This window comes from Onychomys torridus, chromosome 7, assembly GCF_903995425.1.
Source record: "Onychomys torridus chromosome 7, mOncTor1.1, whole genome shotgun sequence".
Classification (NCBI taxonomy): domain Eukaryota; kingdom Metazoa; phylum Chordata; class Mammalia; order Rodentia; family Cricetidae; genus Onychomys; species Onychomys torridus.
In genome coordinates, this window is record NC_050449.1 from 79606368 (window position 1) to 79629333 (window position 22966).

General features: G+C 39.6%; 1 protein-coding gene across 2 annotated transcripts in view; it reads right to left on the bottom strand.

The window, feature by feature from the left end:
• The window catches only part of Ube3d (ubiquitin protein ligase E3D), a 157026-nt gene that overhangs the window by 110544 nt on the left and 23516 nt on the right, over positions 1-22966 (bottom strand). For both annotated transcript variants that reach the window (XM_036191683.1, XM_036191682.1), the window contains exons 4-8: positions 22602-22770; positions 16639-16708; positions 10613-10682; positions 7583-7691; positions 4601-4764 (exon numbers count right to left, since the gene is read on the bottom strand). In XM_036191683.1, coding sequence (XP_036047576.1) covers positions 4601-4764; positions 7583-7691; positions 10613-10682; positions 16639-16708; positions 22602-22770 — 582 coding nt within the window. The remainder of the gene's footprint in view (positions 1-4600; positions 4765-7582; positions 7692-10612; positions 10683-16638; positions 16709-22601; positions 22771-22966) is intronic.

Consider the following 22966-nt stretch of genomic DNA (forward strand, 5'->3'; position numbering starts at 1 on the left):
AGTTCCTGTCTCCTCCCGACTTATATTCCTTTCTCTGCCTAGCCATATCACTTCCTGTCTCAACCTTCCTAGTGCTGGGATTAAAGGTGTGTGATCCTAAGTGCTGGAATTAAAAGTGTGTGCCTCCACTGCCTGGCTCCTTTCCTCTTTTAGACTGGATTAATCTTGTGTAAGCCAGTGTGGCCTTGGACTGACAGAGATCCAGATGGACCTCTGCCTCTCAAGTGACAGGATTAAAGGTGTGTGCCACCACTGCCTGACCTCTATGTCTAATTTAGTGGCTGGCTCTGTCCTCTGATCCTCATGCAAGTTTATTAGGGTACACAGTATATCACCACCGATGTGAGCTTCAGGTCAGCCCTGGTTACAGGAGACCCTATCCAAAACACAAACAAAACAAAACAAAAACAGCAAAGCAGTACATCTTGCATCTTTACTGGCCCATCCTTAATTCTCTCTCTGGTACCAAGAATCTACAGTCACTAGCAGAGGACCTTTAATTACCAAACGAAGAAATACCCCCTGTCATTGTACAAAGACACCGCTTTGAGCTCTTTCCTAAACCAGGTGAGCAGGGCGGAGTCAGTCCTAGCTGCCAGAGTACCCATCCTAGTACAGGAAGTGTTAGTCAGACCCTCAGACAGATGGGAAGAGAAAAGCCACGAACAAAAGGCACTGAACTCACACTCTCTTCTGGGAAAAAAAAATGAGTTAATATAGAAAAAAAGTGAATTGAGAAAATAGGAAGGTTTGAGAATATTAGTCTCAAGAGGGTATCATATCCCTAAGAAGAGACATGGCATGACAAATTTTTTTGTACAATTGCCCATTCCAATACACCTATATGAAATCTTAGACAATCAAAGAGAATATCTTACTGAATTTTTAGGGTTGGTGAGATATCCCAGTGAGTAAGGGTACTTGCTGCTAAACCTGGGGAACTGAGTTCAATCCCCAGGACACAGGAGGGAGAGAACTGACTCCCATAGGTTGTCCTGACCTCCACTCACATGTTGTCGCGTGCGTACACACATACACTAAACTTTTTTAAAAAGATGTTTAGTTGTTTCAGATAGTCAGAGCAGGTATAAGATACTTTCAAATATTAAAGAATTGAGTAGATAGAGTACAAATGTGGAAGAACAGCTAGAAAGTCTAATTTATCAAACTGTCGATTTATCATACCTACATCCCTAATACTAGGTGAGGCAGGAAGATCATCAGGAATTGAAGGCTAGTCTGGACGATACTGGGAGTTCCAGACCACAGGACTATACTGGCACCAGACTGTGATCCGTCTCAAAGAACAAAAACAAAAACACCAGGGCCTGTAGAGATGGCTCTTCCTGCTGGAGACCTAGCTTCTGTGACTAGCACCCACACTTCTCAGAAACATCTTTAACCCCAGTTCCAATGAACCTGACCATCTCTTCTGGCCTCCTGGGGCACAAGGACACATGTGGTGCACCTACATGCAAACACTATACACAGAAATAAAAATAAATTTTAAAAATTAAAAAAAGAAAAGCAAACAAAAAGAATGTACCTTACCAAGTAAAAGACAAGGAATACTGAACAACAAAAAACAAGTTATGAAAATGAAGAGTACAGTAATATTTACGAATATTTATAAAACAGCAAAAACATTCTAATTTCTATAGAAATACACAACTATATATATGGATATGTTAATGGATCTAATGCCTAAGAGGCAAGCTAAGGAGGCAGACTTTGGCTGGATAAGTGAAGAAATGTGGTCATAATAATCAGAATTACAGCAGTTTTCAACACAGCCAAGGGAATAGCAGAGAAGGAGTAAGAGGAGAGCCCTGGAACCCCATTTCACTAAGAGCACAAATGCTACTTAAGTCAAGACATTAGTGGTCAAAGGGAATTAGCTTAAATATGTGCATTAAAAAATTTTAGGCTAACCATGAAAACCATCTTGAAATTGGTATTTTTTTACTCAAATAATCAGAAGACAGTAATGACACAGAAAAAGCAACTAATTAAGAGATAGGTGACTATGTCCAAGTATATGAATAATCACAATAAAAAGTGAAATTAAAGCCGCCACCGAAACAGGGAGAACTACAAAAGGAGATGGCGCAGTGGGGAAAAAGTGCTTGCTTCACAAGCCTGGGGACCTGAGTTTGGTCCTGGGAACACATGTGAAAACAAATGGAGACAGTGGTCCACATCTGTAATCCCAGCATTCCTTTGGTGAGAGGGGAAGCGGAGAGAAGAGAATCATGCAGCAGCTCCCTGGCCAGCACAGCAACAGAAACAAGGGAGAGCTAGCCTCAGAACACGGAAAAAAAAAACAGTTCCCAAAATGCTGCCCCACCATGGCACCAATGCACTCACACTCATTCACAGCAAATACAAACAAATAAAAACAAAGATACATTCACTCTCATTGAAGGTTTGAAACATACAGCTACATGCCCCTTACAGAGTAGAAATTAATGAAACACACTCTTAAGTAAGATAAAATGACACAGGGCAGATGAAAATAATGAAATGCAATAAAATATAGCAACATCAACATGGGACCAACTAGAAACAAAATTAGCATCAACAGGAAAGCAACAACTCTCCTATTCATGAAGTACGTAACAAGGTAAATGGCCATGCCACAAACATGCATTTAGTTACATATCTTCAAATTATAAAATGAAAAACTTGAGCTGAGCATTGGTGGCACATGCCTTTAATCCCAGCACTTGGGAGGCTGAGGCAGGTGGATCTCTGTGAGTTCAAGGCCAGCCTGGTCTCCAAAGCAAGTTCCAGGAAAGGCGCAAAGCTACACAGAGAAACCCTGTCTCCAAAAACAAAAAAAAAACAAAACAAAAAAAACCAAAAAAAAAAAAAAAAAAAGGAAAAACTTGACATTAGAATCACAAAAAAAAAAAAAAAACTTCTATAATTATACTACTTGAGACTTAAAACATCATTCTCAAGACCATGTTTCAAAGCAATACAACTAAAGTGGCTATATAAATCTAAATATATAATGATACAGGCACACATCAACAGAGAACATAACCAATAGGCAGCTTAAAAGCTAACCATCTATTAGCCACTCCGAAGGCTCAATGTAGAAAACACAGAAGCACATTCTTGCTCTTGAACATTACTAAATAATACATGAGGACAATCAATTGAATCTTTGTTGTTTTTCATGTGGGCAAAAATCTAAATGTTAGTCTTGATAAAACTAGGGAAATGGGCAAAGGAAGAAACTCCAGATCACAGCATAAGTTTACAGTGTCATGCTACAAAACAATCTGAGATTATCCATCAAAAATTTTTAATGTACATACCTCTCAAGTCAAGAGTTATACCTCTGTAAACTCCTCTTATTAAAACAAAGTACACATAATCAGAAAATAGCTGTGCAACAGTATTTAGTTCTACATTAATTATAACAGCAAAAAGCAAGAATCTAAGCATGCAAATATCTAAGCATGAAAAAAGTGGTTACATTATTCACCATTTATCTGTTTCATATGCTACTGTGCACTGACATCGAAGACCCTCCAATGAAAAGGTTTTATTCATGTTAAGTGTGAAAAGACATATGCATATAATCCAAATTATGTCCATGCAAAATGAATACAAACAAGAACTGAATACACAACACACTTTACTCATGGAGAGGAACATGACTTTCATAGTTTATACATATTCAGATTTTCAGTTTATTTGAATCTTTTATGGCTCGAGCTGCTTGCATAATCTTAAAAGATAGCGCTAATTTTAAAAACTGTCTTATTTACTATCCAGAAAAAAACACTGGGATCTTTCTGTCCCTACCACACATTTGATCAAACTCATCAGAGAGCAGAGAATGAGTATAAACTTCTATAAACTGTCCCACTAAAATATTTGATGTCTCCTGCTTTGAGGACTGTTGTTCACCAGCTATGCCCTATGGCATCACTTCCTCCGAGTTTCCTTTTACCACTGTGTTAACTGAAGAACCTCTTGCTTTTCAGCACAGAACTGCAACCTCCTAAATACCATTTCCCTCACTCGCTTCCACTTTTCTGTACTTCATCCACTACGTCCTAGAATTCTGCTCTTTAAAACTTGGATCAAAAAACACCTACTTCACATAGCTGCTTTAGCCTTAGGTGAGCTGGATGCTCAGGCGGCCTCAGATGTGCACCGGGCACACAGAAGTCATAGAAGCCTTTTAATGTTTTTGTTGTTTTCTTTCTAGTCTGTTCCACGTTACAAAGGCACACCCAAAGGTGGGTATTGTTCACACACTGCTGTACCCTGAAAGCCTGCAAAGAGCTTTAGGCAGTGCTCACAGATGTTGAAGCCTACCTTAGCATAGTGGCCATATTCAGACAGCTGAGATCATATTAAAAAAAAAAAAAAAAGGCTAATTATTTTCAGGAAAAGCAAGTTCTCTGCACATTGGTAGTAATTATTTGTATTAACTCTGTCTACTTGCAAAGCATAATATTTAGCAGTGTGACTCCTAGCAGCATCAATCAAGGAGCACTTAACTCATTGATTTTAGTGCCAGCATGGCGATCACAGCTGAAACGCCATGTGGGAGAGAAAAAGCAAAAGCCCAACTTACTCTTCATTCCTGCTCTTGACGCAGGGCTGGTAGAGGACTTTGATGGCATTCCAGGCAGAGCCGGAGTCGGCTTCCGATGCGTCTTCCAACAGTGGGAACTTCTTGACACACCTGGAGCTTCTCAGAGGTTCGATCACCAAACTGTCTGAGTTTAAAATCCAGAGCTAAAGTGTGGGAAGAGAAGTACACAGAGAATATTACTACTATCTCTATGTTGTATATAACCACTACAAAAATGCACAGACAGTAACAGGGAAACGTAATTTTATATATATATATATATATATATATATATATATATATATATATATATATGTTTGTATAGGGTAGGTGGGTTTTTTGTTTGTTTCTTTGGTATTTTATATATAAACAGTGGAGCATGGACAGCAGCCATATAAAGTTTTTTTTAAAAAAAATGCATTAGGGAAAGATATTTACTATATAAATGACAATGCTATAATTAATAATCTGAAATATTTGGCTCTCCCAGACATCAATGAGGGGTCCAACAATGTAAGAAATGATAGGCAAAGAATAGAAAGAGAATGCAGGCATGAGATGAACAATAAAATGTCTAGCTAACTGACAGGGAGGTAGGTAAATGTACATGTTCCCACTACACTGAAGAGATAGAGCAAAGCACTAACAGGTGCAGAACTTCCTGGCTGAGGCAAAGCCTGTCATAAAGGGCAAGTCTCTACAGAAGGGGCAACTGTGAGCCACAGGCATTCCATAGTCAGCAGCTGTGAATGGATACACCGGCCTGGTCAATAGGATGTATGGGGCACAACAGAAGAGAGAAATTCATCCAGTTTCTATGTAGGGTGATAGTCATCTGGTCTTAAAATATGCATTTTCTAATGCTGAATTCTGTTAGAGGGTCCACTCCTGAGGAAGTAACAAATGCACATGTACAGACTGTTTTCTTGTGCTTTAGCTTTAGTGGCTATACAGTAGAATTCCAGGCATTAAAGAATTGACTTCAACCCACATTGCTACCAACAAGAAACAATCCTCATTGTTACATGAACCTGAAAAGCTAAAAATATAACAAACACTGTTTCGCTTTTCATTAAAAACTCGTGTTTGTGAGAATTCTCAGGAACAGTTGCATGTGGATAGAAAACGCATGTTTTATATATACATACAGCTCAAGATGCTATGATTGCCTCTGGAAAGCATGACATAACTAGGCTTGGGGAGTAGATGGGACAGGGGAAACAGCACTTTCGGTTCTTCCAATTGTCTGAATATATTTTTAAAATGTATTATAGCAAAGTAAGAAAAACAAAATTTCAATGTTAAGAATATTAAAGAGATGATCTTCAACTAGAAAATCGTTCAATACAAAGAAACCAGGATGAGGAACATGATTCATGTGATCAAGTGCTTGATATGCAAGAATGAGGACCCAGGTTCAATCTCCAGGGTCTATGTGAAAACCAGGGACAGGCAGCATGTGGCTGTAATCTCTGCACTAGTGGGCAGAGACAGTGAGCTGGGGCTCAGAGGACATGTCAGTTGAGTTGTCTGAGCTTCAGGCTTGGTGACAGATCACCTCAAAAAGAAAAAAAAAAAAAAAAGGAAGACACTGTACATGGACCCCTGATCTCCAAACATATGTGCAAAACCTAACACTAATTTGAAACTACGACAATGCTATCACATAATACTCTGTGAGTTTCCTAAACACATTCCTAAAGACCTAGAACACCCAGAAAAGTCCTTTTCAAATAAGAAGCACTCTGTATAGGGATGTAATGAGTGGCTGTTTGAACCATGCCCTGAAGCACAACCCCTAGGTAGGAAGTAGCTGTTACACCTGCCTATAACCTTAAGGTATATGCCCCTGGGGCATGGCTGCTGTTTGGGTTACTTTTAAGACCTGGGATGCCCATACCCAGCTCTTTCTTTGCTACCTCATGGTTCTGGATGCTGAGATCTTGGACCAGGCAGATCAGCATGGGACATAGCTCAACTTTCCCAGACCCTATGATAAATCTCCTGTGGTTGTGAGTTAACCCCCAAGTAAATTCCTTTCCTCATTAAATAGACTCATGGATTAATTCCATTATCCTGGTGGATCAATCCTATTTTCTGGCACCCAACGTGGGGCAGAAACCCATGACCCTGAGATTAAGAGTCTCATGCTTGCCAGGTGGTGTTGGCGCATACCTTTAATCCCAGCACTCGGGAGGCAGAGGCAGGCAGATCTCTGTGAGTTCGAGGCCAGCCTGGGCTACAGAGTGAGTTCCAGGACAGGCTCCAAAACTACACAGAGAAACCCTGTCTCTAAAAACCAAAGAGTCTCATGCTCTACTGACTGAGCTAGCCAGGCCTCCAGAGCGGCAGGCAAGAATTCTACCACTGAACCATCAATTAAGAATGGCCATGCACCATTAACTAGTTGAAGAAAACAGATGCAGAGAAGAGTATGGTCCAGTCTGTTTGGGTTTCCAAACAAATAGGCAAAATTTACTTGTGCACAGTATCACTCTAAACAGAGGCGAGATGATGTTGGTCCCAGCGGCAGCACATGGAGGTTATAGATCCACCAATGCCAGCTTCTTCTCCAAATTTGTTACTATTTCTCAAATATCAAGCTGTCCGTGGCAATAAAAACAGTATCACATTTTAGTGCTAAAAGTGACAGAGAGAGGAGAATGATACAGAGTGACCTGACACTGTCCAAAAGAGCCATTACCGGGAGTAAAAAGCATCATTTTGGATATGAGCTTCTAAAGGACAAAAACTGGGTTTTCCTTCTGTCTGCATCCTCAGAACCCGGGCTACAGAGGTACCCAGTCATGTGTTATTAAATGAAGTAAGCTTGATTTATGGATTTATGATATTAAAAGTTCAATTTATGGTCATCATCTAGTTTCTAGACTTGAGAGGTAAGAAAATAGAATGATGGAAGCTAAAACATTTCTGAGACCCTAGATTACAAGGCCATAAAATGTGGATGAAAGATTTCCTTACCAAGATGTACACTTTGCCATCCTGACCTTGAATCGTGAATCTAAAAGTGCTTCTAGCAGAAGAGAGTTCCACCAGGCACTGGGCAATAACACTCTGAACAAACTGAGACCTGTTGGAACAGAAAGCAAGTGTCACCATGTGCCTCTCATAATTCTTATTAACAAGACAAAGTTAGAAAGATTCACAAGCACCTAAAGGCTGGGCTAAACATCATGTGCCGGGCTTTTCTGGCCACCATCCATTTCTTTATAAAATCTGTACTAACGTGCACATTGGAATATTAGAATGTATTTGCATTTGTTCCATTCTTCTTAAAATTCATCTTGCTGTCATTAACATATTTTCCATCCCAAACATAACTGTTCCTATTGACCAACAACTTGACAAGATGTAAAATCACCTAGGAGACAAACCTCTGGCCATGTCTATGAGGGATTATCCACTAGCTACTAGAATAATTAAAATGGAAAAACCCATCTTGACTTTGGAGGGCACGGTTCCATGCTCCTAGGTCCTGGACTGAATGAGAAAGGCCAAGCATAAGCACCTGTCACTCTCTGCTTCCTGGGCAGTGTCCCCAGCTGCCTTAAGGTCTTGCTACCATTACTTCTCTGCCATAAATCACTGTGCTCTTGAACTGTGAGCCGAAGTAACCTCTTCCTAAGTTGCTTTTGCTAGTTACTTTGTCAGGGCAACAAGACAAGTTACTCATATGCACTTTATCTGTGGAATTCAAAACCACCAATAACTCGGCTTTCACATGCTATAGCACAGCAGGCAGTGAATAACTAAGAAAGGTGAGGAATTTCCTCCCAAAGGCAGTATCAGGGACAATCTTTTCCCTTTAAACTGCCTTAAGGGACAGTTCTAAGGTATAGAGTCAAGGCATATGAAAGAGGATAAAATTCAAGTTTATATTCAGGATGCCATAACTTTTGAATATCAACAATTAACACATATGTGCTAATTTGCCTTCTGTTGCTATGACAAACACCACAACCAGAAAACAACCTGAGTGAGGAAAGGGTTTATTCAGCTTCCACTTCAGGGTCCATCAGTGTCCTACTTACAGTTCCTATGGCCCTGAGAAAGCACCAGGCCCAAAGCAACTTGGGGGAAAGGGTTTATTTGGTGAACATTCCCACATCACTGTTCATTGTCAAAGAAGTCAGGACAAGAACTCAAACAGGGCAGGAACCTGGAGGGAGGCAGGAGCTGATGCAAAAGCCAGCCTGATTTCTTTTACTTGCTTTTTTAAGAAATTAATTAATTAACTAATCCCCCGCTAGCCTGATCACATTTTTCCCTCCCTCCCTCCTCTCCTCCCAGTCCCTTCCGCCAACCTCCCGCTTTTACTTCCCCCACTACTTCTCCTTTTTTCTTGTCAGAAAAAGGCAGGCCTCCCATGTGCGTCCACCAGCCATGGTATATCAAATTGCAGAAAGACTAGGCACCTCCTCTTCTAGTAAGGCTGGGAGAGGTAGCCCAGTAGGAGGAAAGGGTCCCCAAAACAGGTAAGAGAGTCAGAGAACCCCTATCCCATTGTTAGGAGTCCCACAAGGAGACCAAGCTGCACAACTGTAACATATGTGCAGAGGACCTAGGTCAGCTTGATTTCTTAGAACCCAGGATGACTACTGTTAGTTATTTGGTGCTCTTACCCTGTGAGAGAACGTCCCGAACACGACAAGACTACAGAAGAGTTTTTATTGAAAGAGGACAAAAGACGTCGGGGATTTAGCTAGGTAAGTGCAAGGCCCTGGATCCACATACAGAAAAAAAAAAAAAAAAAAAGAAGAAGACGTGACAGGCCTGTGTGAAACACTCGTGATTAAGAGGACAGGAGAGAAAGAGAAGAGATCTGTGCAAAATGGCGCCAGCTTTTTAAAGAGTGGGCTGCGCATGCATGCATACAGGAAAGCATGTGGCTACTCCACGCATGCGCGCAGATTACATGGCTGCAAGCTTTACGCAACCATGCAAAGCCACAGAGTTCTAGTCACGAGAGATGTTTTGACCCAGAAATGGCTATTTTGAACTAGAAATAACTAGGCGGTCTGCTGGGCAAGCCCAACCATATGGGCATGTTGTGACTTCATATCAACCACCAGTTCAGGGAAGGCAACACACACACACACACACACACACACACACACACACACACACACACACACACACACACACTAGGCTGGGCCCTCCTCCATCAATCACTAGAAAAAAAAAATGTCCTACATGCTTGCCTATGGTCAGCATTATAGAGGCATGTTCTCAATCAAAGCACCCTCCTCTGAGGATTAGAGCTTGTGTTGACATAAATGTAACCAGTACAACCATTAAGGGAAGCCATGGCAGGAACTCAAGCCAGGAATTGAAGCAGAGGCCATGGAGAAACGCTGCTTACTGGGCTGTTTCCCATGGCCTGCTCAACCTGCTTCCTTTTACTGTCTATGACCACCCGCCCAGGTGTGGGGGGGACTGCCCACACCAATCATTAGTCAAGAAAACGGTCCACAGACATGCCCACAGGCAATTCCTCAATTGATGTTCCCTTTTCCCAGGTGTCTCTAGTGTGTGCCAAGTTGGCAAAAACTAATAAGCACAATATACTATAGGTGACTTTTGCTTGTGAACAAAAAGATTAAAAGAAAACACCAATATATTTAAAGGCTAGGTAACCTTCTTTAAAAGTAGGTGCCTGTGAAACTGATCTCTGTTCCCAGTTTTAAAAGTCAATATTAAAACCAGAACTAATATTCAAAAGCCTATGATCCTGGATATTTAAAACACAAGAAAAAAAACCACCTCCAATTATATTTATATAAACATATTTGTCTATAGCACCTCATAAGCAAGAAACAGGTCTTCAAGTTGTGTATATGTGTGGCTTGGTTCATCTAACAGCCACTCATAGGGGCTTTCAAGAGAAAAATCGCTTTCCCAACAGAGCTATGAAGAGATGCATCCTCAGTCCACTGTGGCTCTCCTTTCCCATATTTCAAATTATACAATAACTTGCTTTGTTATTTGTACCTTGGTATGTTAGGAAAACTTTCCTCAGATGGCTGGATAATTATCTCTGTCATGTAAAATTTAGTTGTTTCTGGAAACAAAGAAAAAGAAAATTAAAAATCTTCCCAACACATTGATATCACAGGCATGCTGGCCCTAAATTATGACCTCCCAAATTATATTGCCTGACTACTCAACATACTGATAAAATTGAATTTCAGTAACAATTTCCCAAAACTACTGAGTTTCTATTTTTGGTAAAAAGATAGCTCCAAGGCTTCAGGTCATGGGGCATCTGCTCAGGATCCACACCAATGAGAAGCCCCTAAACATGGGAAGTCAGGGTCTCACAGTCTTAGCCGCAAATCAAGACCTTTGTTTCTTCAGTTCTGTGGACTAGCTACAAGTCAGAGAGTGACTGAAGAAGGCTGGTTAGTTGGTACCCCAAAGCACAGAGCTGGAACCATGACATCACTATCTACCTGGAATCTCACTGATCCACGTATAGTCCTCACCAAGTCTGACTTTCTGTTTATTTTGTTAATTATACAAACAATTAATAGACATTTGATAAACATTAATATAAATATAACCATCTTGGATTGTTTAAAAATCCATTTAAAGGTTTAATCTCATCAGTAACAAAGGAAAGGCAGAACAAAATGAAAATTTTTTTTAGCACCTAAAAAATATTTTTAGAGGGCAAGTGTAATAGGGTGAATGTTTATAAGAAATGGACAGGTTTCCTCACATATCACTACCAGATCTGCAAATAGTAGATTGCTAAGGGGTCTCCTGGCAAAAGCCTTAAAACTGTATGTATAGTTTAACATCATAACCAAGTACTGACCAATTTATCTTAAAGAAAACTGGTAAAATATGTACCAGACTACAAAGATGAAAATACAAAAACACTAAAGACAAATTAAAATCTGTAAAAGCTGAAGAAAATTGATATTTAGGCAATAGAATTTCATGCATATTTTAAATTTTAAGCAGGTCAAAATAAAACAGAAGTAATTTAAAATGGTGTTTTCTTAAAGATAATGTTGTCCATTTATAATATCAAAAAGTAGATTTTTTAAAATTTCAATTGCTTGATATAAGACAAAGAAAAAGGTAAAAAATATAATAAAAAGCATGAAATGATCATTATACATTATTATGTATCTAAATACATGAACATACGTTTTCTTTCATTTCTGTCTATTTCACCTATTTTGAAGCCCTATTATCCCACATAGAACTGAACATTTAAAGTCACACAGTGACACTCTAGATCCCAGCTGGTGGTAATTACTAATTCCAGAGTCCCTACTCTGGCTTCGTGCAGTGGGTACTCCTTTGCTGTCACCCACATCCAACCACCCGCTCCATCAATCTTTTCTGAGCTTTCTGGGGTCACTCTCTTCTATCTGGGTACAGGTGGAATTTCTCTTAATAGGAAACAGCTAGCGGCACATTACCCTGCTCTGTTTGTTTCTTTGTTGAGGGGACTTTCAGCAGCTACAAAGTCCTGGGGTTAACAGTTATTTCTTTGTGCACACTGACAATGCCATCGCCTCTCTTCAAATTTCCATTACCGCTGCTTCTTTGAAGGTGATCTGTCATTTTTTTCCCTTGGTTGCTTTTAAGATTTTTTTCTTTGCTTTTCATTCTGCAGCCATTACTTTGATGCACTAAGATACAGATTTCTTTTTATTTATCTTACTTGGGTCTCACCGAATTGGAATTCATTGTGCCTCGAATCTGTAGATTGCACTTCATCACTTCTTAGAATCCTCAGCAACTCTTTGTTCAAATACAGCCTAAGATGCATCTTTTTCCTCTTTTCACAAAGACGTATAATGAAACACACAGTGGACTGCCTCATTCTACACCCCTGTCTTTACTTTACACACTACCTTTTTGCTTCAGGGTGCATGGTTAAAGATTCTTCTCATCTTTCTTATTAATTCTTGATTTAACTTGTATCTAGTCTGCTATCAACAGCTCGCTGAACTGCTAGCTTCAATTATAAAGCAGTACAGTTGTAGAGATTCTATCACGGAGCTTTTCCAAACATTCATTTTGTGTCCAGCCATCTTCAAATCTGTCTTTTACACTGTTAAATATACCAAGCATGTTTATAGTTTATATACGATAGTGAAATTCCAATAAGAAGTCTGTTCCTACTGCTAGCTCTCTGTGAGAGCTCCTGTTAAAGTTGTGATGATTAAGAAATGTCCCTATAGGCTCACCGTTGAAGGACAGAGGTCCAGCTGTTGGCACTGTTTTGAGAAGTTATGGAGAGTCTAGGAGGTGGGCCTAGCTAGAGGAAGTAGTTTTGCAGGGTAGTCGGGGTGGGGGTGGGTGTTGAGGGTGAGGGTGTCTGTGTCTTATTCCAACTCCAAGCCCCACTATTGGCTATGAGCTGAGCAGCCTCTACCACACAAACCCACTATGATGATGCTCTGTCTCTCTACAGGCCCAGACTCAGCAGAGACAAGAACTAAGATGTCTAAAACCACAGAGGCAAAATAAATTCTGTTCCTTTAAGTTCTTCTCGGGTGTTTTGGTCATGGAAAACCCTGACAGGGTTGATGAGGGGGGTCTAGTTAACATATGTTCCCAGTTAGCTTTGATTGAACAACAAGCATTGTATTTTAAACTTTAAGAATTTGTTTTCTAATGAAAGGTTTTCTTCCAAAGGGGAAAGCTGTCTGACTTTGGCAGAATCTGGTTGTATTTCTAGTCCCAGGCAGACCACGTGGAGTTAAATAGCTGAAGTTCCCACAGTGGCTGGCACTGATGTCTACGGTCATTCCAGCATGCCTTTGCTCACCTTGCTGGGAGGGTACAGCCCTCAGACACTCAGCTTTTTGTGGAGACAGTGTTCCCTGATCTGTGTAGTCTTCATTTCTGTCTGTGCCTTCCAAAGCAAACATTACGGAGAACTGGCACCTTGCAGGGGAGGTGTGCCTGGAACTTTGTGCTGACTTTGCATATGTGGTAATTCTCCATATAGCTCTCATTTTCTATACTCTTTGTTCCTTCCTGTGTGTTTCCAGACACTGTCCTGGCAGGTCGCACTTCAGCCTGAAGAACTCCTGCTGGGGTTTTCTGTAGAGCAGGTCTGCTTATAATACTTTATTTCTATGTATTTACCTAGAAACAGTTCTACTTTCTCTTTAATTTTGAAGAATAATAATTTTTGCTGGACGCCGTACTGTTGGGTGATAGGTAATCTTGACAGCACTTGGTGTATCTACTTGGATGTCACTTGGAGGTCACCATTTTCTGAGACACTCTCCTTAGTTGTGTTATGAAGTCCCCATGTGTGTTTGGTTTTCCTCTGCTCTTTGATCCCTCCCACCTGGGCGCCTTTCGGCAGCTCTCTACCACCTGGAGTTGACTTAAATTCTTGTCATAAAAGTTATCGTCCTCCACCAAATTTCTCTCAGATTTCAATTGGCTTTTTCAAATTTGTTTTATGACCTCTTCTTTTTCTCCGTTCTGAGATTGCATTTACATGTGTGTTGAAACACTTGACAGTGTGCCATAAGCCAGTGTGTCTGCTGATTTGTTTCAGTTATTTCTCCCCTGTGTCCTTTGGATTGGCAATTTTTATCAAGCTAAAAATTCAGTACTTTTTAAAAAAAAAAAAAATCTTCTATTTTTCTCAAACCTGTGGTTTGGATTATTTAGAATTTTTTCTTTTCAGATATTATAGTTTTCAATTCTAAATTTATCTATTTGTTCTTTCTGTGGAATTTGATATTTGCAATTATTCAAAGATTTTTTTCTTTTAATTCTTTATGTATTTATTATAGTTATTTCAACAGATTAGCTTCCTAATCTATGCACCTATTCAGCATCTGTTTGTAAATCCTTATTTTTCTTGAGTACAGATCACTCTTTTCTGCTTTGAAGACCTAATAATTTTTGGACCAGTGCAATCACTGCATGTAATATACTGCATCAGCTATGGACTTTTGTTTTGATCTTGGTTTATCTATATAATAGTCAATTAACTGGCTTGAACTTGCACTGTGGAATAGGTCCACTGCATGTCTATAGTGTAGTCACTAACTCTGCTCAGTTTCTTAAAAATACATTTGTCTTTAAAAAGTTTTACATTTATTTGTGTGTATATGTGTGCATGCATGTGCAGAGGCACAGGTATGTGAAGGTCAGAGGACAATACATGGGTTTTCATTCTGTCCTACGCCATGTGTATTCAGGAAGTTGAACCCAGGTTGTCAGGCTTGGGTTGCCCACTGAAGGACATCTTGCCAGCCCCTTATTCAGTTTTACATTGCTCATTCCAGCTTCTTGTAGACTATTTATTGTGCTTGCTTTTCTTAACCCCCCATAACTATTTGGGAAAGGTTCTGCTCAAATATTGAAAGCCAGTAGTATGTTTTACAAAAATTGCCTTCCTCTGTGACATGCAAGTTCCCAAAGGAAGAAAACAGTCCTACCCAGTCTGTGAACCACAATAAGCCTGACACGATAACCCTAAAGGCACAGTACCTTGGTGGTAGCCAATAGCTCTCTAATTGGACTTAGGATCCACTCATCATGTCTATCATGTCTAGTACTGGAAACCTAGCCAACTACCCAGGGCTAGTGAAGTCATGGCTACTGGAGAAAAATTTACAACTGCTATGTATTAAACTAGCATAATCCCTAAGTACATTCCAAATATTTGTCCTTATACCCACAGATAAGTGTTGTACTCACACATCATCAAGGAAACATCTCTTTGAAAGCCTTAATTTTTTTTAGATGTTACATTATGAGGCTGTTTTCAAGCTCAGGGAAGGAGGTGGAGAGGAATAATATCTTCACTGGTATCTTTACAGTGCATGCTTCCTTTTCTGCTTACTCCGAAAAAGAAACTACTAATAAGATTCCAATGATTAAAACAAACAAACATACAAAAACCACTATCTGCCTTCCCTTAAGTGCATAGCTTAAATTAAATCTCCTAATTAATCATATTAAAAGTGATGATTCATTACCCATGAAAACACAGCATGTTATTGCTCTCTAGACATTTTAAACTGTATCTTTAAACACCATTTTAATTACCAACGTTTCCATTATTATATTTTAAAGCAGTAAAACAGAGTTTGCAGAAGTGTAATACCATTGAGAAAAAGAGTACGACACATAGAGCCACGGTTCAGTGGGTGAGGACACTTCTATGCAAGTTAGGCAACCCGATTTTGACCCCTAGAAACTGTGCAAAGGGGGACTGAGAGAACCAACTCCACAATGCTGTCCTCTGACCTCCACATTCCTTCATGCACATGCACACACAAATGATATTTTTTTAGGTTATAAAAGAGAGAGAGACTGGAGAGATGGCTCAGTAGTTAAGAGTACTTGCTGGTCATGTAGATAACCCAGGTTCAGTTCCCAGCACCCACACCATGGCTCACAACCATCCAAAGCTCCAGTTCCAGGGAATCAGATGCCTTCTTTGACTTCTGCAGACACTAAGCACTCCTGTGGTGCACATGCATGCATGCAGGCAAAATATTCATGCACATAAAATAAAATTTTAAAAATATTTATGAAAAATAAAAATAAAGGAAGAATAAGGAACAAAGTACAAAATCCAGAATGTGTTTCCTAGTATTTCAACAAGGCCCCTTCTACTTCCAATGCCAAACTAGGGCCTCAAGGCAGATAATGGCAAAGAAAAGCAACCTCTCCATCTCTGGGTATTAACTGTTTAGTTAGAAGAATTATGTTAAGAAAAAGGCTCCAACCTTCCTTAAGTTGGACCTAAGTACAAACTCTACACTGATGCTTTACAAGAAGACATGAAACACTGAAGACAACTCGGGCCTTCTCAGTGCTAACTAGCACTTGCAAGATCAGAAAGTACAGACTCGTTGGCCTATTGGGTGAAACATTAGGTGGTTTCTAGTCTTTTAACCATGCATTCTATCAAATTAATTAATTATCCCTCTTTCCTACATGTGGACTATAAAATCTGTTGGGTTTTTAAGTAAGAGGGCAGTCATTTCAGCCGTGCATTATGAAATTCTTACCTGATGATATGGTCTCTCCCAACATTACCTTGCAACGCTTACAAATGACTTTGGTATTTGCTTTTGGTTCCTGTAGAAGAGAAAAAATGTCATTTAAATGTCATTCAACTTGTCTCAAAAGGAATATATAATTTTAACATAATCCCCAGGGTATACATTGAACTTTACATTCTACTCTGCCCTCAAGTAAATACTAGGAATACATTTAGCTTGTATGCATAATTCACATGCACAGAGATCATTTTCCTCCTGTCCAAAGACAGAATAATACACAGATTGACTTTTATAATCCTAGCCACTTCTTGATAATCCAAACATTGCCAAACCATCTGAACAAGGAACCCGTCATACTTCTAAAGAACACATGGGCATTAGGTGGCAAGGACAATGGTCAGTGGCTCACCCTAACTCAAGAGCATACAGAATACAGAAGGACTAGATAGAGCTTTAACTCATATGACAACTCTGAGGCCAGTGCAATTTATGTAAAAGCAATCTACAAATCCTAGCCACCCATAACTCAGAAATTAAAAATACCCAACTTGTTCATGTAATTCTATTTTTTTCCATTTAAGATATGCACTGTAACTGGAGAGATGGGTAGTGAAACAAATTCTTGAAACATTCTCAGACTTCAAAACTCCAAGTACAGTAGGATATTGCTTAAATGCTGGCATTCACATATTCATTAAAGAATGTTCTTTTTGAGACCCACAGTAATTCCTCATTAAAGCTACATAATGTTCTTCATGCATATATATACCACAATGTAGCTGTTATAAAAAAGTGGGCAAAGGAAGCTGGGTATGGTGTTATATACCTATAATCGTAACATTTATGAAGCTGAGGCAGGAGGATTGCAAGTTCATGGTGTGCCTGGATGCAAGCTACCTTGGGTAACACAGTGAGACCTTGACTTAAAATATAATAATATTTAATTTAAAAATAGGAGGAGGGCTGGAGAGATGGCTTAGTGGTTAAGAGCACTGGTTGTTCTTGCAGATGGCCTCAGTTTGATTCCCAGCATCCACACAGCAGTGTACAACTATCTCAGGGAAACCAATGCCCACCTCTGGCCTCCATGAGTACAAATTCAGTGACCTTAGTGGAACATGCAGAAGTATTCCTTCAAAGATAAAAGGTAAGTTATTGCACCTAAATCCTCCCACTACCAAGAAAGGCTTAGTGGGCCTATTTAGATTCTGGAGACAGCACGTTCCTGACTTGGTATGTTACTCTGGCCCATATACTAAATGACTCAAAAGTTGACAGCTGTGAGTAGGGCCTAAAACAGGAGAAGTAATTCCAACAAGTCCAGGCTACTATGCAGGCTACTCTATCATGTGGTGATCCAGCAGACCCAGTGGTACTTGAAGTGTCAGTGGCAGACAAGGATGCTGTTTGGAGAACTTGGCAGGCCACAGTAGATGAACCACATAACAGATCTATGGGACTTTGGAGAAAGGCTCTACCATCATCTACAGACAACTGTTCTCCCTTCGAGAGACAGCTCTTTTTGGCCTGCTAGTGGGCCTTAGTGGAAACAGAACATCTGACAATGTGCCAACAAGTTACCATGTGACCTGAACTGCCCATCATGAGCAGAGTATTATTTGACCACCAAGTCATAAAGTAAGCTGTGCACAGCTGCACTCCATTATCAAATAGACGTGGTACATACTTGATCAGGACCAATTAGGTAGTCACATGAAGAAGTTAAAAAACAAATACATGTCTTAGGGCTGGAAAGATGTCTCAGTGATTCAGAACACTGGCTCCTATTCCAAAAGACTTGGCTTCAACACTCAGCACTGACAGGGTGGCTAACAAACATCCAAAACTCCAGTTCCAGGAAATCTGATGCCTTCTTCTGGCCTATACAATGCCCTGCACACACTGTCTAAATAGACATACATACAGGCAAACACCCATACACATAAAATCAAAATGAAGAAAAAATGTAATAACAAAAAATACATGTCTTACTTTTGTTGAAGGTTAGTCAAAAGCAATTGTATAACTCCCAGTGGGGTCTTTAAGACTCAGTCCTTCACCCACCTTTGAATTCATTATTAGTAGAAATCCACAAATACCCAGTGGCTGTTTTCTTCACAGGGACTTCTGAAATGAGTGTCTTCATACTTCAATAACTTGAAAACCTATCCAATTTTCCTCTAGCTTTGGGACTTATACAGCTCCTCTGATCTTTCTCTACAAGTCTCAATGGAGGAAACTACCAACTATGAGATCTTCAAGCCTGCTCACGCTGACTCTGGCACTAACCAGGCACGGTCTCTAAGCAAGGCTCACAGGTGGTACCATGTCCAGCTGTTAACAGCCTTAAATCTGGCACAACACAGACCATGGGTGCAGAGCCTCGAGACAGTAGGTGACTGGACAAAGTCATTCCCACCTGAAGCAATAGAACCCCCCAAACCAATGGAAGTACCAAAATGTTCATGCCCAGGAAGGAGAGAGAGAGCTTGCAAAGAAGTCATGAGGGCCTAGATCTCCAGGTCAGGCTAATAGTAAAAACAACCATCCAGCCTCAAATTGATATGAAAGCTGTCTTTTAAAGAATGCCATTTTGCTTAAGTTGACTTTGAAATGAAGGTTTTTACTGGACAGCAAAGCTGAAAGGATTTTGTTTTTACTCAGACCAGAAAATGGTGCTATTGGGGTGTGCATGCTGGAGGGGTGTGTGTGTCAAGTTTCTCTTACATCCCTTATACATTTCATTTATAATTGTTCTCCAAGACCATGCCAGTTTGTTTTCTAAAAATTTATTTATTTACTTACTTACTTATTTATTTATTTATTTAAATTTATGTATATGCTCACACTGGCGCACGTGCACACCCCCCCACACACACACCACATATGCAGGTGCCCAGGGAGGCCAGAAGATGGTGCTGAATCCCCTGGAGCAGGTGTTACAGACCGTTATAAGCTGCCTGGCTTGGGTGCTGGAATCTAAACTTGGGTCATCTGCAACAAGTGTTCTTAACTACTGAGTCATTTCTCTAACCACTATTTCATCTTTCAACAATATAGGAGAAGCATTGTTTTGTTTGTCTTTAAAAATAAGATTATAACCTTATAAGATATGGACAATCAGCATCTAAAAAAACTGATCAATAAAAAGCAAATCATCTCAGCCAAATTATGTGGATTTTGATCCAAATAAACCTACTAGCAATACTTTGAAGAAAATTAATAAAACTTGTATATGGCCTGATTTTATTAGGTGTGATAATAGTAGTTGTAGTTTCTTTTTTAATCCTCATTTTTCGACCTACACACAAACGAAAACACATAGGGATGAAATGACACAATTCTATAATTTGTTTTTAATCATTTTAACAAGATTAAAAAGGGGGCAGGTGAAGCATGCAGGGTAATTAAGATGATCAATGTATTGTGTAGAGGTTATGAATTTCACAGAAGAAATTCCTCAAACCCATAAGTTATTAACTCAGTACCCCCCCCAAAAAAAAACAAAGTTGATCTCAGTCACACCTTTCCAGCAGTAATCACGCTAAATTCAATTTTGCTTCTTTTAGAAAAATAAAACAAAGTATGACTGTGCCTTCTAGGTTTTGTTATTGCAAAATGAGGTCTTGTTATGTCACTCAGGCTAGACTTGAACTCTTGAACTCAGATATGCTACTATCTACATCTCTGCAGATGTAGTAGCTAGGACAACAAGCATAATAACTCCAATGCCCAGCTTATGTTTCCTAAATTTTGAATCATATTATGACTCTTATGGAAGACTGTGGTCTATCTTTATTATCCTATTATAAGATGTAAAATATTCAGTATGTTGGGATGCATCAGGGATGACAAGTGAATCATGGCACTGTCTCCAGCAGAGCACTTTTGAAAATAGAAAGCACATATTGCTGCATTAATGAGGTCCAAATACAATACTATAAATCCAAGAAGGCATGGAGGAATGAAAGCATGTGAGGCTCTATGTTTGTGCTGTTTTCAAACTCCGATCTTTTTAATTAAAATACTCCAGCATGTTAATTCTGTTTAAAGAGAAGCTCTGCTTTGCAAGGCATTTTTCTCTAGCTAAGCTTCAAGAAAATAATAAAACAAGTAGCGTAATGAAGCTGCCTAACACTGTGGGAACTCGACAGAGCAAACCTCAAAGAAAGACATTGTTGGGGACTAATTAAATCAATACATCTGAGAGATGGCAGTACCACTCAGAGAGCTGGATTAGCCTCCTGTCCGTGATTTCACTTTCTGTGTTGTTTCAGTTTCTAAGGACCCTTGATATTATCTCGCACACACACACACACACACACACACACACACACACACACACACACAAAATGTTTCCCAAGAGATACCATTAGGATGCTGTGCCACTGTGTGACATTTCCAAACCCTGCTAGATGGCGAGAGCTGGTGATATGAGGAATAGGTTTTCAATAGCACAGAGCAGCCTTGTTCCCACAGGAGCCTTGAGAGCAGTGTTTAAGCAGTTGCTCCAAATTTATGTTACTATTTTGGTCACAGGCACACTCTTTCAACTGCTACAATACGCAATTAAAGTGAAACTTCTATCCAGACCAACTTGAAAACAATCTTGTCAACAGCGGCTTCTCATGGCGGCCACTTCCCATAGTCTCCCTAACGGTGGAAACTGGAAAGTCTAAATACAAGAATCTTCCTTTAATACACAAAGTACAGGACTATCGTTTAGTAGGACAATGAATTCTTTAAAGGGGCCTAAAATATAAGTGATAACCCTACAAGTGGAAAATATATTTTGGCACAGTTTATCTAAAAGCGGAAACTTAATTTTTCTTCTTTAATCCATTTCTCCTTTTTAATCTTTCTCCATTGTTCTACTCACTCCTTCAATAGGTAGGTAGGTGGCATGATTATAAAAATGAAAAACATGACACCAAGTATCTAAATTCAGATGAAAATATAACTTTAACCCTACGAACATTAACCTATATTAACTTCTCATCATTCATCTGTTAAAAACACAGAATCTTAAGTACTTTACATGTCAGATAGGAGGGATTCTTCCTATGGTGAGATGAAGCACAAAGCATCTGTAACTGAGAGCTAGCTAGATGTCTGACACCTTCCCTTCATCTTCCACATTGTTCTTGAAGGTAGCTTGTGGCCTCCAGCTGCCCAGCCACCATACGCTTCAGCTTTTATTACAAAAAGTTAACTGAGTTCTAACTGAAATTTAAAATGCAATGCTTCCATTCCCACCAGTAATATTCACTATTGAAATAATGGCCGTCCAGCAATGATTTTCTTGATGTTTTCAATTATAACTCTGTTGACTGGGCATCTCAGGGAAAACTTCTTACAAGGACCATATCAACACTTGCCTGTTGATTTCCTCTCTAAAAGAAGTAAACCTTCTCCTCCAAGCAAGCTACACAGGGAGAGCATGTGACCCCATACTGTTGAGCACCAATGCAAGCTCATAGCTCAGCTCAACCCTACTCCAGGGCTCCTTTTCCTTTTTTTTTTTTTTTTTTTATGGCATCCACTTTTCCAACATCAGTGAAAGTCTAGATTATAGGCAAACTCAGTTAGATACCTGGGTCTAATTGCAAAGTGGATATCATAGGCTAACACTCCTGTACTTTCACTAAAACTTTTGAGATTAAAATGCACACATTACAGAATGTGCCCTGAAAGCAGGACATTATGTGTGCAAAATGGTAGCACTCCCATGCATGAGTAGGTCTCTTGCTCCTCCAGACCCTAGTGGCTGCTTGAGTTTAAGGCCTTTCCTCTATCCAAAGAGCAGGAGAACAGAAGCAGTTAAAAATAATGAATTTGGGCTTTTAGGACAATCTTTTCGACAAACCTTGAGTTAAGAGCAGGGAAATTGGTATCTAAATCAACCTCTAAGTTGGCACGTATTTTGAAAAGATATTTTTACCAATTTAAGACTTCAGTTCAACTCTTACCTGCTCCAAATCACTTCTCAAATTCACTAAGAAGAAAGAGTCCCCAATAAAACAGTCATTTTCACGTGGATGGAGAGGCTTGTTAGCAAAGGGGTCAGGGTGACAGCACCATTCTCCAACCAGAGCGCTCCAGTTCTCACTAGGCAGTGGGAGCACCCTGAGGAGCTTCCTAGAGGAAAGAGGAAAACAGCACTTTTTTTCAATGTAGCAAATGCAATGGTTTTTTTTTTTTTAATTAAATCAGCATGAAAGAAGAAAGAAGCTCATTAGCCACATGCCTGCAGTGTCAATTTACCCCCAATTATGAAAGTAATATATGCTCATATTATGAAAGTAATATATAGACGGCGTTTTATAAACTGCAA